This window comes from Sander lucioperca, chromosome 16, assembly GCF_008315115.2.
Source record: "Sander lucioperca isolate FBNREF2018 chromosome 16, SLUC_FBN_1.2, whole genome shotgun sequence".
Classification (NCBI taxonomy): domain Eukaryota; kingdom Metazoa; phylum Chordata; class Actinopteri; order Perciformes; family Percidae; genus Sander; species Sander lucioperca.
The window spans coordinates 30,897,743-30,914,997 of record NC_050188.1 but is presented as its reverse complement, the minus strand read 5'-3'; the positions used below and the strand labels follow the sequence as shown (position 1 = coordinate 30,914,997).

Here is a 17,255-nt window from a genome sequence, read left to right as displayed (position 1 = left end):
TATTTTATTTTATTTTTTTATTTAAACTTTATTTATCCAGGTAAGTCGATTGAGAACAAGAAGAACATTGGGTTACAACCCCACCCCCCCTCCCCCCAATAATTAAAACCGGGCTTTTGTTGCTTTTTTTTTTAATGTTTTTGTCTCGTTTTCAATGTTTTTGTCACTTTTTACAACATTTATGCTGCTTTTTTTAACGTTTTTGTTGCTTATTTTGGACTTGTTTTTGCTTATTTAATTTTTTTTTTCAGTTTCACTGACTGTCAGTCCTTTTAATTTTACTGGCATCCCATGCTTTCAACCCTAGTCCCTTGATATCGTCGATTGTAGGGCGAAAAACCTTGTTTTTCCAAAATCGTAGCTTTTCAGGAAATGAAAAAAGGCTGATATGAAAGCATTTCATTGAGCTTTATTTCTCAGACAAAGTCAGGCGAAATCACATCGTTACTGTTTACATATTTTGTAAAACCCACAGACAGACATAAAGGGTGACCAATAGCATTGACTTATGAAAAAAAACAACCATTTAAATGACAGAATATGGAGATCCAACGTTTCTTCCCGACAGCATCGATATGTTAAAAAAAACATCTTGAAACCACAGGATTGGTTTGAAGAGCTGTTCAGTACTTTGATATTTTCAATATGAAAATGGCCCTGTTTGTCCAAGGTTGTTCTCCTCTCCTCCTCTCCGTGGATCTCCTCTCCTGTCTTCTTTTATCTTGTCTCCTGTCCAATATTACATACATATTTAACAGCTGGAGTCAGTGGAAATCAAGAAAGATTTCAATCAGAGGCTTCTTACTCGTTTTTGTACCTCTCTGATCTGCTTGTGCATATTTTAAGATTTACAAAAATCAATTGATCAAATCAATCTTTGTCTGTCCTCTCCTCACCTCTTCTTTCCACATCTTGTCATGTTGTTCTTTCATTCATCCAACTCTCTTATCCCTAATTAAATGAAATGAATACTTTCCTCCTTTCTATCCATTCCTTATGTTCATTCATTTAAATCCAACACATTTCTGCATGTTTTCTCCCTTTAGTTTAGTTTATAATGTCGTGGACAGTCGTCTTTAATTAACTTCACAGTAAAAGGAGCAGCTTTAGCCTCTACGGCGTATTTCCAGCTGTAGCCCCTGGCCAGCTGACAATAGGCATCCTAAAATACAATGATTAACAAATTAAGATAAATTAAATGACATTACATCTATATTGACAGCAGGCCTAAGCAAAAGGGATCGACCGATACTGGTTTTTCAAGGCTGATAGTGATATTTGGAACCGATATGCATTTACAATAAAAATGAAAATCTTTAAGTCAAAATTAAAAATTTTGAATGTTACAAGCTCCAACAGAAAACTTTGTTTAAATGCTTTAAGCAATTATTTAATAAATTAGGAATTTTCAACATTAAACACAGTAAAAGATAATCAGATAGTGTTGTGGACTCAGACTCAGTGGTGAGTAAAACCGAAGCAGAGGGACAGACACAGAGCTGGAGCCGAGCCAAAGTAGCGCACGTTTTAATTAATAGACTTTATCGGTTATCAGGCAAGATATAGATACAGATCATCTGCAAACTGCCAAAAAACTGCCCGATAATTGGCCAGGGCCGATAATCGGTCTATCCCTAAAAGGGAGTAAGACATACAAGCATGTAGGCACACAATTGGAAGCATCAAAGCAGTTCACGCAATAAAAACTATACAAAGGAGACAAGGGAAAAGGCAACAGTCACAGAGGCCACATTGAAAGCACACACAGGACATAACGTTGGAGGCAGGCAGCAGGGATGGAACGGCAGCAACAATGACTAGGTCACATCAAACACTATTTGGCATCTGATCAGTGCCATTGTTGTCTTTGTCTCCACAGATGAGTTCGTTCAGTACGAGGGCTCTGACGCTGCTCTCGTCGGTTTTCGGGGCCTGTGGTTTGCTGTTGGTCGGCGTCGCTGTGTCGACAGACTACTGGCTGCTGATGGAGGAGGGAATCATCCTGCAGCAGAACCAGACCCAGGAGGTCAAGATGGCGCTGCACTCTGGCCTCTGGAGGGTCTGCTTTGTGGCCGGTTGGTGATATCATATCACTATCTGCTGATTGTGTTTGGGGTGTTTTGCATTGCATTTTGAATTATGTTTTGTTGGGGTCAGCCCTATGTTCCCACAGCCCTATGTTCCCACATTTCTAAGATTTTTCTTAAAATTAGGCCCTGTGTTAGGGTTAGGGTTACATTCCATCTGTAGTCCATTGCTACTGGATAATAGATTGGGTTTAATTGGCTACCAAATAGAATCTTAGAAATGTGGGAACATGGGCCTAATTTTGGAAAAACAAATCTTAGAAATGTGGGAACATAGGGCCTAATTTTGGAAAAGAAAATCTTAGAAATGTGGGAACATAAGGCCTAATTTTCAGTGAAAAAAAAAAAATTCTTAGAAATGTGGGAACATAGGGCTGTGGGACCACAGGCATGCTCCTGTTTAATTCATCTTTACTTTTCCATTACAAATGCTTATTTAAAACAATTATTTATTGGTGTTTCAGAAATGTACATATTATGATGCATCATAAAAAGGAAAAAAACTCTCAAACAGTATGCAGACCAAAGACTTTTTTATAGAGATGCTAAAAAAGCTTGACAGCTCTCCAAAAAGTAAAGCCAAAACATGTTGATCGCCCCCTGGTGGCTGGCTGCAGTTTAGGTCATAAACCCTGCCCCCTCCATGTTAGCCAACAAGTCCTCTTAACCGGGGGTCTTCAACGTTTCTTAAGGACCCCTTAGTCTATATCCTCGATGTTCCGTTTCCGGGATTGCTCCGGTGCCACAGGAAATCCCGCCGGATGTATGTCTTTTCGCCGATGTCCATTTCCTTGTGCTTTCTTTGTGTTGCAATTTTAAACTGCGGTGGATTTATGACGACTATGGTTAACTGCTCCTCAGATCTCTGCAGAGTAAATACAGACAGCTAGCTAGACTATCTGTCTCAATCTGAGTTTTCTCTCGCACATTGAACATACACAAGTTCCACCAAAACAAGGTCCTTCCCAAGGCTATTTTGCAGCGGCTCTGTGCAGAGCTTAGTGCTGCCCACGACAATTGTGATTGGTTTAAAGAAATGCCAATAAACCAGAGCACGTTTTTCTCCCGTTCCGGAATGCTGTGTGGACTAGCCAGACCCTCCTCCGCTCCGCAGCGTGTGGATGGTCTGGCAAAGCGAGACTAAGGACTCCTTATCTGAGAGCGATCGAGCAGGGACCTCCTACTACATTTATTGTATAAAATGAAGTTGCATATGAAATTAGGCCTACAGTAACGTGTAGGGCGGCTTAAAGCCTTTATACATACCTTTTTTCCATATAATACTAAGCTATTTAAGATGAACTGTATCTGTGGATGGCTACATTAGTGACTACAGTGCCTTACTTCTAGGCCAGTAAGCCTATCATCAGTGGGGATTTATATTTGCTAATAATATGTCAGATTGATGTTAAGACTTTTTAATTTGTTTTAAAAACTTTCAAAAATTAACAATAATTTGGAGGCCCCCCCTGTATTGATTGTTGCAGTTTGGTTAGTTTAAGGCAAAAACAAAACAAAACTACTTAGTTAAGTTTATCAAAAGGTTGTGGTTTGGGTCCAAAACAGTACATTTGTTTTTTTTATTACTTCAATTGGATTACGCACGTGACACAGGACACAAAGTAAATCCGTTTGTTCCGTAAAGTTTTTTTAAACATGACACAAATCCTAGTCTCCTGAGTGAAAGTCTTGTGTTTGTTTCCCGTGTCTTACGCAGAGTTTGGTGCTCTTATACTTCATGCTTTGCTCCCATCATAATAACTACGGCTACTAGAGGGAACCGCCGCCTAATAATAATAATAAAACGTAAAGATGGGGTCGAAATTGCTGATTGGACAAACGACCTATGGAGTCGGTTTTTTTTTAATTATTATATTAAAGCACTGTTCACACCACTGATTTTCAACAGTGCACACATGCTGATGAATTCTCACTCTCTGGCATTAGATGACCATTATAACCCCTGAGCCGAACATCACATCTAATTTTGGCTGAGGTACAGCCAAGGATTATGTTGTAATTTAATTTTTTTTTTTTACAATTTAAGTGGAGAGAGCATAAACTATGAGAGAGTCAGTGAAGCAGTATGTCACCTCCAGTTAAATTTAGCTTTTAAAGATCATGGCGACCCCAATGAAAAGTGAGTGTTCATTCATACACACAAACACACACAGCAGGGATAGATACAAAAAGCTGTCCTTATTGCAGTGGCTGTCTCTGTGTTTCAAATCATGATGGTGTTGCTCTTGGGAGGCGGCCATGTTTGTGTTTCCCTGTTGTCTGTCGCCTGGTACAAAAGGTCAGAGGAGGGAAAACGCTGGTGGCATTTAGAACGTGTGTGTGTGTGTGTGTGTGTGTGTGTGTGTGTGTGTGTGTGTGTGTGTGTGTGTGTGTGTGTGAGTGAAAGAGGGGAAATAAATCCTGTTTGTCTGTGCATGTAGGCATCATGTTGTTGACATATTTTTGTGTATATATGTGTGTGTGGGTGTGCGCCTACAGTTTGAGGTTAATTGTAGTGTCTGTATTCAGCTCCTCTCTCCCTCTCAGCTCAGTCCTTGTTTTCTCCTGAACCTTCTGACCTCCATCTGTCTCTGCCTCTAATTCACTTTTTTCCATTCTCTGCCTCCCTGTCTCTCTTTCTGTTCTACTTAATCTCTTTTGCTCCTTATCCCCTTTCACCTCTCTTTTCATTCGTCCTTCCGAGATCTCTCTGTTATTCTCCCCGCCGCCGCTCGGTCTCGGCCTCTCCATCTGCCCTTTCGCAGTGTTTTTAAACTTCTGTTTTTGTTTGGTTTATTCTGGTTTTATTTCCATATGCAAATATTATTTGTGATCCAAATAAGACCCGTCCACCTCCCACTTAACCTCTCTCTCATCTCTCCTCTCCTCTCATCATTGTTTCCTTTTTCTCTCTCTCAGGACCAGAGAAGGGCAGATGTGTGGCGTCGGAGTATTTTACCGAGCCAGAGATAGAGATCACGACAGAAAATACAGCCAACATACTCAGTAAGTCACATATCCACACACACACACACACACACACACACACACACACACACACACACACACACACACACACATAGATTAGATCACAATCGGTTGGAATAGTTTTACTCTTGTCATCCTATTATTACATTTCAAAATAAATTTAAAAATAATTTTGCTTAGAGAAGATATTTTGTTGAAATAAAAAAGTGTAATTTATCTAATGTTACCAAACGTTATCAAAGTAGATCCATCTAAGATGTATAACTTGTAGAGATCAGATAGAGATTAAATCTTTCTAAATGTGATATACAGAACATGATTCAAAGCACAGCTAACATGCTTTCATACTATATCTGTGCACAGATCCTGGGTCAGGTTGCTCTCTGTGATGCTCTAACAGTGTGAAAGACCACTTCAAATACTGATTTTCCAGTAGCTTACTAGTGGCAATGTAAAACATCTGTATATTCCTTACACAAGCTTTGTAAAAACGTACACACACAAAAACAGCAAACAAACCAGGTGTGTTTGAACTTCACATGTGGTAGGTGAGACCTAATAGGGACCAGGTATCATTGATTGTCTAATCAGGCTCGGTCTCCACCTGCCAACAATCATTCTACTCCAAGTCAAGTAGGAGTTACTTAAAATCCCAGAAAAGGTGGAAGAAACTCGGAGCAGAACTCACTAAACCTTCCACAGCCCACTCCACAATAATTAATGTAGAATCTGGCGTTGCTATCCAGTGAAAACAAATCTCCAAATTTGGTGATTTTAGAATTTATTTTGGACAAATTTAAGATGAAAGATTGAGAAAATTATTCTGGGTTAGATTCTGCTTTTTAAACTACACCGAAACCCTTTGAATTATCAGAACAATGCTGAAATGAAAGCAGTTTGTCTCAGGTCATGAACAGTTGACATTTTGGATACATGGTTTTCTCAGGACAGCAAAAAAACACTGAAGATACACATTAATACAAAAAAGAAAACATTTTGTTTCTGACATACAAATTAAAGTAAGAACCTGTGAAGAACCATAATTATTTCAAAAAGATTGTGTATACTGAACTTTTTTTTATCAAACAGTAAATGAATGTCGAGAGCTCGCTGAAGTTCCCCACGGAGCTATTTTGTCTCTGAGCTGTTTTAATGATTTAAGATGTTGACACTGTGAACTGGCTCACAGTTGAAGTGAAGTGCTCTGCCCGCCGCACTTTGCTCCGTCTCTTTGAAGTGTGGCATGCACTGTTGTTGGAGACACCAGGGGGAAGGTGTTCGGTCCGTTTAATGCTAGATAAATGTCCTCAGGCATAGACGCACAAGTCATAACACTGCAGTTAGCACCGTAGAGAAGTTGCTGAACAAATCATACACAGCCTCGCTTAACATAACCCTGAGTGAGCTTCAACACATCTCGGGTTATGAGTAGTAAAAACTGTCTATGAACCGGGGTATTTTGAAACATTTTTTTCTCTAAAAGAAAACAACAATACTGTGATCAGAAAAGACATATTTTGTTATTCTACTTGTGCATTTTCTACATTTTTCATGTCATGGTTACGCTTTGCCAGGAAAACACTCAGGGATGTTTCAGCCTCTCCAAATTCTTGTTCTAATAAACTAAAATGCTCTCACCTTGCAACACAAAACATGCTAGAATGTCATTGTACGTTCATGGCTAGAATTATAAGACAAGGATAAGTCTCTCCAGTGTCTCCACACAAAACATTCTACAAAGCTAACACTGTGTGTTCGTACGAAATAGTAAGAAAATTACAATTAATTTACTATATAACCATCGTAAATTATGGTCCCATTTATTTGTTTTTTATTTTTTAAGATTATTTTTTGGGCATTTTAGGCCTTTATTTATATAGGACAGCTGAAGACATGAAAAGGGAGAGAGAGGGGGAATGACATGCAGTAAAGGGCTGCAGGACGGAGTTGCACAGTTGCTACAGCCACTGTGCATCACCTCCACCTCCCCCACCTCAACAGGGTCCTGGCCCCCCCCACCAATGCCCTCCTTAAAGGTCCCCTCCACCTCCACCCCCCCTCCCACCTCAGTGACGACTCTTTCCATTCACGAGAGGGACGTCAACAGACTTTTTAGGAGACAGAATCCCAGGAAAGCTGCTGGACCGGATGCTGTCTCCCCATCCAGCTTGAAGCACTGCGCTGACCAGCTGTCTCCAGTGTTCAGACATTTTTAACACCTCACTGGAGACATGTCACGTGCCAGCCTGTTTCAAGACCTCAACCATAATCCCTGTCCCCAAGAAGCCAAGGACCACAGGACTTAATGACTTCAGACCCGTCGCCCTGACCTCTGTGGTTATGAAGTCCTTTGAGCGCCTTGTGCTTTCACACCTCAAAGCCATCACCGACCCCCTCCTGGACCCCCTGCAGTTTGCCTACAGAGCCAATAGGTCTGTAGATGATGCAGTCAATTTGGCCCTCCACTACATCCTCCGGCACCTGGACTCCGCAGGAACCTACGCCAGGATCCTGTTTGTGGACTTCAGCTCTGCCTTCAATACCATCATCCCGGCTCTGCTCCAGGAGAAACTCTCCCAGCTTGGTGTGCCTGACTCCACTTGCAGGTGGATCACTGACTTCCTGTCTGACAGGAAGCAGCATGTGAAGCTGGGGAAACACGTCTCCGACTCACAGACCATCAGCACCGGATCGCCCCAGGGCTGCGTTCTTTCTCCTCTGCTCTTCTCCCTGTACACCAACAGCTGCACCTCCAGTCACCAGTCCGTCAAGCTTCTGAAGTTTGCGGACGACACCTCCCTCATCGGACTCATCTCTGATGGAGACGAGTCCGCCTACAGGTGGGAGGCTGACCACCTGGTGACCTGGTGCAGGCAAAACAACCTAGAGCTCAACGCTCTAAAGACAGTGGAGATGGTTGTGGACTTCAGAAAGAACCCAGCCTCACTTGCCCCCATCACCCTCTGTGGCTCCACAATTGACACTGTGGAGTCTTTCCGCTTCCTGGGAACTACCATCTCCCAGGACCTCAAGTGGGAGCTGAACATCAGCTCCCTCGTCAAGAAAGCACAACAGAGGATGTACTTCCTGCGGCAGCTGAAGAAATTCAACCTGCCAAAGACAATGATGGTGCACTTCTACACAGCCATCATTGAGTCCATCCTCACATCCTCCATCACCATCTGGTACGCTGCTGCCACTGGCAAGGACAAGGGCAGACTGCAACGTGTCATTCGGTCAGCTGAGAAGGTGATTGGCTGCAATCTGCCGCCGCTCCAGGACCTATACGCCACCAGGACTCTGAAGCGTGCTGGAAAGATTGTGGCTGACCCCTCCCACCCCGGACACAAGCTCTTTGAGCCACTCCCCTCTGGCAGGAGGATGAGGTCCATCAGGACCAAAACCTCACGCCACATAAACAGTTTTGTCCCCTCCGCCACTAGCCTTATTAACAAGGCCCGGAATCCATCCTGACTCTCTCCAAACTACACCTCTGGCTCCTCATGCCACTGTACCTACTCTGCATTAGCGTTCCTTTTTACTACTGTTTAACTTATTTGACTATTTATTTAAATTTATTTTATCGTTATTAATACATACTGTGTGTATATGTTTATACTTATATTGTTTATATTCTTTTTATCCTTCTTATATTTGTATGTGTGACATGCTCCAACAACACCATGACAAATTCCTCGTATGTGCAACGTACTTGGTAATAAAGCCCTTTCTGATTCTGATTCTGATTGAACCTGCGGCCGCTGCATTGAGGAGTAAACCTCTATATATGGGCACCTGCTCTACAAGGTGAGCTACCCAGGCGCCCGGTCCCATTTATTTTGTAATTGATGATAAAGCAGGGCATGCTTGATGTGGCTACACACCAACCTATCAATCAGGACAGAGGCTTAGTGATGCTAACTATGGCACGGTGTACATTAAAATAGCCGGGAACTTGTTTTGGGTGCTGTCTATATTTTTGTCTTAAACGTTGACACCACCCCACCTTTTCCCTCTTCAGCGTTTAGCTTGGCACAGCGCCATCGCAACCATAAACAACACTGGCATGATGAGAGATTCACCTTTTCGTCCAAAACTGGCCATGTCCAGTTTCAAAAAACCAAAGGCAACGGCCAAATTGCCAAACTTGAGGCTTTCAAATGGTAGTTCACAAACCATTGGGGGACGTCACTGATGTTACGTCCATTATTTTTACTGTTTATGTGACGATGATGAACCCACAGAGAATTATCACCCGACTCTGCATTTCCCCTCAGCGCTACAAAGTGTTTTAGGGTCTTTCAGCTTATTGTTTTGGTTTTACATCCGGCAACTTCACACTTTTCTTCAGCATTGTTTAAGCATAAAAGCTCTAAGAAATAAGTGTGCGACTTGCTGGTGAGTGTAGAGGAGCATTTAGCAGCCAAACATTTCTCTCTGCTGTCGTTGGACCACCAAAACAGAGCTAAAAGAAGAGAATTACAACCGTACTTAAAGCGCCCATATTATGCTCATTTTCAGGTTTCAGGTTGTACCAGAATAGGTTTACATGGTTTAATTTTCAAAAAACACCATATATTTGTTGTACTGCACATTGCTGCAGCTCCTCTTTTCACCCTGAGTGTTGAGTTCTCTGTTTTAGCTACAGAGTGAGGCATCACACTTCTATCCCATCTTTGTTGGGAGTCGCACATGCGCAGTAGCTGGGTACTGGGCTAGAAGATAACACTGATAGCGGTTAGCCACCTCATTCTCAATGGCAAAACACTGCTACAACACACACGAGTTCTATAAAATAAATTGTATAGAACTACTTACATGTCCTTCGTCTGCAGGTATTCAACTCAAAGTTGGAAGTGTGCCCTCGTTTAGAAGAAGTCTCCCGGCTAATCCTGCCTTGTACTGACCGAAGTTGGAGAAACAGCTAACTGATGTGGTATTAGCTAAAGTGGTTAGCACACACCAAACGTTTTGGCCGATGACGTATATGGCCCTGCCGATTTTAACCAGCTCACCCGGAGACTGAAGGCAGGATACATTCATAAACCCGTATCTCGCTCAAAACAGCATGGATGTTTTTTTTTTCTAAGTTTGTATGCGTGTGGAAGCACCAGAGACAAAAAATAACACCCCAAATCCCAGAAAAAGTGATTTTTTTCATAATATGGGCACTTTAAATTCATCGGGTGATTAGGAACAGGTCTCCATGTGAACGATAATATTTCTCTTTCTTTGCTGGATGTGTGAATGGGCAGATGTTTGCAAACACATTTGATAATGTGTCAATGCTGTGTTTATAGCTTGTTCCACTGCCTTGAAGTTACCAAAACTCTGAAGTTTGGAGTAGGAACCAAAGCATCTAATATGTGCAATAACAAGGATTTTAGTGTACAAAGTAAATACAAATGAAAAAAAAGTTGAAACTGCCAATTTTAGATTTACTGTGCAATGATTTTAGCAAGCTGTGAGGGAAGAGTCCCTGTGGTTTCTACTACAAAAGAAAAGAACGCACCTACCACTAAACAAAATAACATTATTGATGCCATTTTAATAGAAAGAAATAAAAACGTTTCATACATGCTACTTGGTTGGCTGGTTTCATTGCAAATGGATGACAAACCATGAAGAATCATAGTCATTATCAAAGGAATTTAATATTCATAGTTTTCATATCAAACTTACTCACGTCTTTGCCTTCACCAGTTTCAATGCAGAAAAAGCTCAAGAAAAAAGTTGATAAGATTTTAAATGATTTATGCTTCACTGAGGTTTGAAGGATTTTTTACTCACAAAAATAAAGTTGACTCTTAAAAGTGGGAACATCTTTCAATAAAATTGTTAAAACTCATGCCAGAATAAAACTTTTAATTGGATTTTGGCACCAAACAACTTGCAGCATTCTGTCATTCATTTACTCAAGTGAATTCAAGTCTTTATTTATAAAGATTTCCTCCCTGCTAAAGTCTGCGTGATCTTTTTTTTAATCATGTCCGTCCTTCTCTTACCCTCTCCCACAATCCTCCCTGTCCTGCAGAAATGGTCCGAACTGCCACTCCCTTCCCCATGGTCTCCCTGCTCTTCGTCTTTACTGCTTTCGTCATCAGCAACATTGGACACATCCGACCGCAGCGCACCATCCTCGCCTTCGTTTCCGGAATATTCTTCATACTGTCAGGTAATATACACTACAAAGTTTAAAGTCATGAAAGACATCCTCCACCCCTGCACTGTAAGTCTCGTTTATAAAGTGGAATTATTCTCAGTTCATAGTGCCCGGAAACAAGGTTTGCAAACAATCAAAAACTCACAGAACACTAATTGTTATACTCTTGTGGAACAAATACAGACTCCAGGCTTTTCCTGTCACAGTTTGTCTCATTATTCTGCTGTGTCTTGTAGTCATTGCAAAGCAGCCTGGGAGACAAACCTCTGTACACAGCGGTCGGAGGATCTGTGCATCGAAGCTCTTTGGAGAACAAACACGTTTTCTAGGAATACAAATGCGATTTGCTCAGTGAATGTATGGCAAAAGAAAAATCATGTGAGCTCCATCCAACTAATGGGACAGATGCAACTGTGAGAAATATATTTTTGCTCTTTTAGCCAATCTTCCCCGAGCCGTTCTCAAAGGTTTATGATCAAGTAATTTCACTTGTCCGTCAACTCTCCTCAGCTGCCCTTGGGTCACTATTTTCCTGCCTCGCTTTAAATTACAGGCTTTCGCACGATGCTGATAAAGACTAAAAACTCGTCCCATTACTACAGATACTAAGGCTTTAGGAATAGTGTTGTATCAGAGATTTAAGAATGGCTGAGGTTACAGGTTCTGGTTTAACGTGTTGACCGTCCTGTCCACAAACAGTTTGTTGCCATTTTGCAATAGTATTTTTTTGTGCAGCAGCAAAACAAACACTTTTTTTTGTCCTTGATGAACAGATGTACATGTATTTGCTCCAGTACAAACATCAAAGCGACACAATCTATATTATGTGAGCAAAGGTGAGTTTGTAGCACCTTGTAGTGAGTCAAACAGCTGCAGTAATCCTACTGTAATGCAATAAAATGTAATTGAATCAGTGCAAAGTCCGAAAAGTGGGATTTGTGGTCTAAACAGTGTCCTGTTAAGGCTGATTTATAGTAGTACGTTGCCTCTATGCAGAGCCTATGCTGTAACCTACGTAAGTGGCCTACGCCGTTATGAGGATTTATTCTTGTGGGCTGGTGTGTCTGCGTCGTTCTAGCGTATCTCTTCAAGAGAATAGCAGAGTAGGCATGTGTGCGTGATGGGGAGAGTGTGGTAGAGCGAGTGAAAGGGAGACAGGGATTAGCTTCGGCGCGAGTAACGACTCCAGCGTTGGAGACGGAGAAACAAAGTGTCTCCCCTGTGCTTTCTGACCATGAAAGCTGTAGCAGGAAAGGTTAACCCTCTCCTTGATTTCATGTCGTTCACGAAGCAGGAGAACCTGGAAATGAGTCGGGGGAAATGCGGCGCTACCAAGCCACTCTCAAGCGGACCAATCACAGTTGTTGTGGTCTGCGTCGCCGCGACGCATAGTTACATTTCTGGGGAGGTGCACGTTAGGCTACGCCATAGGGTTCGTATCAACACGTACTACGCACGTACCTATTCAACGCAGAACCATAAATTAGGCTTTAGTCTACAGTCTGTGGATTTAAAAAAGTAAGCGTAAGCAGGCTCATGATTTGTAGAACAAAAGACATCTAGGGCCCTATCTTGCACCCGGCGCAGCACAGCACAGCAAATGTCTTTGCTAGTTTAAGACTGACGCAGTTGTCAATTTCCCGTCCAGGGCCCACGTTGTTTAAATAGCAAATGCACCTGTGCCCATCTTTGTGCCCATGCGTGTGGTGGTCTTAACAGGGAGGTGTGTTCAGGTGAATTCTTGGCGTATTGCTATCTTGAGGCAGCGGTAAAGTGATCGCGCCATTGACCAACAAAAACCTGGTCTAAAGTCAATAGCGCAGCATTTCATTGCTATTTTAACAGCGCATTAGTAAAATGCACCTAGACTCGTGCACAGCAGCACACAAACATGCAAAAGATTACAAATAAAAATATTACGGTACAATGCGCCAAGGTACAAATGCGCCAAGGTACAAATGCGCCTGGCTTTTAAAGGGAATGGAAGATGACACTCTGATTGGTTTATTGCATGTTATGCCTAAAACACACCTATGATTAATTAAGACATTAAGTACAACCCTTTTGAACTATGCGCCTGGCGCACGGACCCTTTTTTCCGCTGTCAAACTAGCAGAAGTGGATTTGGACATGCCCTAAACGCACCTGCGCCATGCGCTTCACGCCGTGCGCTTAGATTGTTAAAATAGGGCCTCTAGACATTAAAGTAGAAAAATTAGTTGACTGAGAATCTAAAATTTAAATTAAATTAACTTTTTCAGTAGTCATGTTTCCATCCACACATTTTTATGTGAACCCGATCTGGCAAACTAACATGTAATGTAATGGACAATTCCGCTTCCAACCTGTAGGGGAACCAAAGCGGGAAAAGTTCTTTAGTGTTGCTTTAAGTAATAGTGAATGAAAAATTCCTTATGGAAACAGTAAAATTCGATTGAATTTCATGAATATCGACACAAAGTTTGTATGTTCGATCTCATCGGATTTTCTCTTAATCTCTTTGTCTGTAAACGGCTTATGCGATAAACGCTGATGGAAACGTTATTTGCCGAATAAATAATGAATTGCAATTATGTTTTAGGTCATTTTATGGTTGCAACCCACCATAAAACAAAGAAGAAGTTTTAGGTCATTTCCACTGTCTTTGCAGAAATGGCGGGTGTCAACAAAGACAGATGAGAGACTTTTTAAATTTAATTTACAAGCAAAATATAACCGCTATTTTAGATGTTGTCTGGCATTTGCGTGCATCTGTATGTGCATCATCATAGCGATGTTTTGATAGCGTTGTCTTATTATGGCTTGATAAGCCATAGTCGCTATCAGCTGGCACTTAAGCACTTTTATGCAAAATTAATCATTTGTAGGTAGACGGCGCGATCCATTTTGCCTAGAAAACTTTGTTTGCAAATGTTAGCTTGAATGTTGAATGATTCAGTACGAAAATGAATGGTAACACCTTAAAATGTCTCAGATCTACTCAATATACCAGTTTCACCACACAACAGCATGTGACGTCCTTACACAGGTTTTTATTCGCTTTAAAGCCATTGGATGGAAACACACTTTCACTGGCTTTATTCGCATGAATGTTTTGAGCGAACTTCAGATAATTCGATTGACAAGCAGATGAAAACATAAAAACAACCTTTCCCTAACCTTAACTCTTTGTGGGATACAGACTCTGGCCTGTACTTTGTTCTTTGTATGTCCAACCCAACCTCCTCTCAGTCGCACGTTCTTCAGTTGAAAAAAATGCTGCCAGGCAGTAGTATCTTTTCCTCCAAAAACATAAATTAAATTCAAATTAATATATGTAATTCTTTTATTGTGAAAATTATGGCAGCAGGATCTGTGAGAAAGCCACAGGACTCCGGTTCATCAGGACTGCAGAAACAGCCAAAAAGGCAGAGGTATGATATAATAAATAGTGTAAGACCTGTTTGAAGTGTCAAACCCCTCCCTCACCCGTCGGCTTAAATAAGATGTTTAAGAAGCAGCAGAGCAGAAGAGGAGCCAGCTTGTTAAGAGTCAACATTCTTTAAGGTTAATGATAAAAAAAGACAGCTCAGTGGATGGCCGACTCACTCTGCGGCTCTCATTTCCTTTCCCCAGTTGACAGCTTGTCAGACCTTACCTTGCTCTCGCTGCTGGCTGAACAGTGAATGGGATTTAATTCCAAATAATTGCTTTCTGCCGAGGAAGCTGCAGGGCAGCAGTGATTTGATGTTTTGGTAAAAAAGTGAATAGTTAAACCAAATAGTCTGGAAGGCTACTTTGTGTAGTTTCAATCAGAAAGTTGTAATGAGGAGGTTGGTTTTCTCCAGAATGACACCGTTTTGGTCTGAGCCAAAAATCTCACATTAACTCACTGCAGTAAGTGGACTGGACACCAACCTTCAGCGCAGTCCCATTTTATTCCAGCCACGTAGCTGAAAGCCTCAAGTGCTGAGTCGAAAGTTACTGGATGAAATGTTTGATCACACTTTCCCTTTCATAGGCCCACATGGCAGTCCATATTAAAAAAAAGACAGACTCACATTTCAGTGTATTAAATCCATCGAAATAACACAATATGACCAAACATTGTTAAACATTTCATGTTTTGGGTTGGTCCGTTGATTCCAATGAAGTGTCTGAAGGAAAAACCCCTTTCAAGCAACTACGTAAGTTGCTAGGAATTTGGTGCAGTGTGCTCATTACAAAAAAAACCCAGAAAGCATTCATAGCAGGACTGACAATACCCGTTAAAAACACATAAAGACACATATAGACACAACCCCACTCCCCTGTGCCTCCCCCGCATAAATGCTTAACATTCAACCCATAATAAAATAGATAAATATGTTTAAAAAAGTAAAGCTCCAGTGCTGAAGGGCATCCTACAATCAGTGTAGTCAAGAATTATAAAGTGTCAGTGCATTGTATCCATGAGGTACTGTCGTAGTGTCTGAGGATCTGTTGAGTAGCTGCTAGATGTTTTGGATTTAATAGATCTTAGTCTTTTCCAGTTAGCAGGGTGTGTGGGGTTAGGGTTAGGGTTAGGGAGATCTCTTCACACATCACAAAACGGCAACAATTTAACATTGCTTAAGTGTTGTGCTACTCTGTAAAACTAGACAAAAGTAGTGTATCTAGCCAGATTTCTGCAAAAACAAAGCTATTTTTGATGCTGTTCCTACTGTGAAACTTGATGTGATTGTAACTGTCATGAATTCAAGTTTGCTATAGCCACTGTTTAATAGAGAAGCAAGCTGCAAACGTCCAACAGCCAACTTTCAAGCCTACAGGGGGTGTTTGATAGATTTTAGGTGCAATTTGCGTTCACTATCACTGTCAGAATTGGTCCACCCTGTACTCCGTCAGTTTACTAAAGGATAGGAGACAATGTGATTTTAGTCTTTTTATGACGGGTTGTAATTTCACAGTTCCTGAAGTGTGTTCCCAACAATTAAAATGTATAAAGTTATATGACTTTGTTTACAGGCCTGGGGCACATTCAATCTCAATACGGTGTGCACCGTTTTGCTACGGTTTCCATGTTGAACGACATGTTACCTTGGAGCGGTGTGAAACAGTGGGCTTTGAGATATGTTTTCTCTCGTTTGGTGGGTGTGTGTCTCGTTTATTGGCTGTGTCACAGGTGATACCCAATCAGCAGAGACGTGTATCTAAACTCGTAGTAATAGTGCATTCCATTTACCTCAGAACTCGGAAGCCGAAGCTGGGAATAACGTCACACCCGAGTTGAATGCCTTTCATTTACAAGTCGGATTTTCATTGTTTTCATTAGCTCTTGTGCATACAAAGGGACTAACAACATGTCCACAGTTAGAAGATGGACAGCGCTGTCGACTGATCTAGTGAGACACAAATAAGACAGAAGTTAGGGCTGGGCGATATGGAGAAAATCAGATATCGGGCGACTGGGTAGCTCACTTTGTAGAGTGCGCACCCATATATAGCAGCGGCCGCGGGTTCGACTCTGACCTGTGGCCCTTTGCTGCATGTCATTCCCCTTCTCTCTCCCCTTTCATGTATCCAGCTGTCCTCTATAAATAAAGGCCTAAAATGCCCCAAAAAATTATCTTTAAAAAAAAAGAAAATCAGATATCACGATATTTTTCACCAAATACCTCGATAACGATATTGCGGCGATATTGGTGCTTTCACAAAATACTTTGACAATGAAATTTGTGATGAATAATCATCAGGAATGGATATAATGACTAAGTGGGTAAAGGCAAATAATAGAACAACTAGAACAGTCTGGTAAGTTTAGAAAATGACATCACTTTACTATAATGGAGCCATTAAAACCAGGAAAAGACAACACTTATGTCATATCACGATATTACGATATCCAAAATCTAAGACGATATCTAGTCTCATATCACGATATCAATTTGTATTGATATATTGCCCAGCCCTAACAGAAGTGCTTATAACTGTATGTAACTACAGCTTTCACTACTGTTGATGCCCGGAGCAGCCATGTTGGATTTTTAGCTCAGGGT

General features: G+C 41.4%; 1 protein-coding gene and 1 long non-coding RNA gene across 2 annotated transcripts in view; one reads left to right on the top strand and one right to left on the bottom strand.

Moving 5' to 3' along the window:
- Nucleotides 1-17,255, top strand: part of LOC116046387 (voltage-dependent calcium channel gamma-7 subunit-like) — a 49,731-nt gene that overhangs the window by 20,165 nt on the left and 12,311 nt on the right. The window contains exons 2-4 of the mRNA XM_031294736.2: nt 1,880-2,075; nt 5,007-5,093; nt 11,110-11,250. Of these exons, the coding sequence (XP_031150596.1) occupies nt 1,880-2,075; nt 5,007-5,093; nt 11,110-11,250 (424 nt within the window). The remainder of the gene's footprint in view (nt 1-1,879; nt 2,076-5,006; nt 5,094-11,109; nt 11,251-17,255) is intronic.
- On the bottom strand, nt 11,091-16,639 carry LOC116046388. Its single transcript, XR_004104130.2, has 3 exons — nt 16,416-16,639; nt 14,460-14,464; nt 11,091-11,103 (listed from the first exon to the last, which is right to left on the bottom strand). It is a non-coding gene; the product is annotated as an uncharacterized LOC116046388 (long non-coding RNA).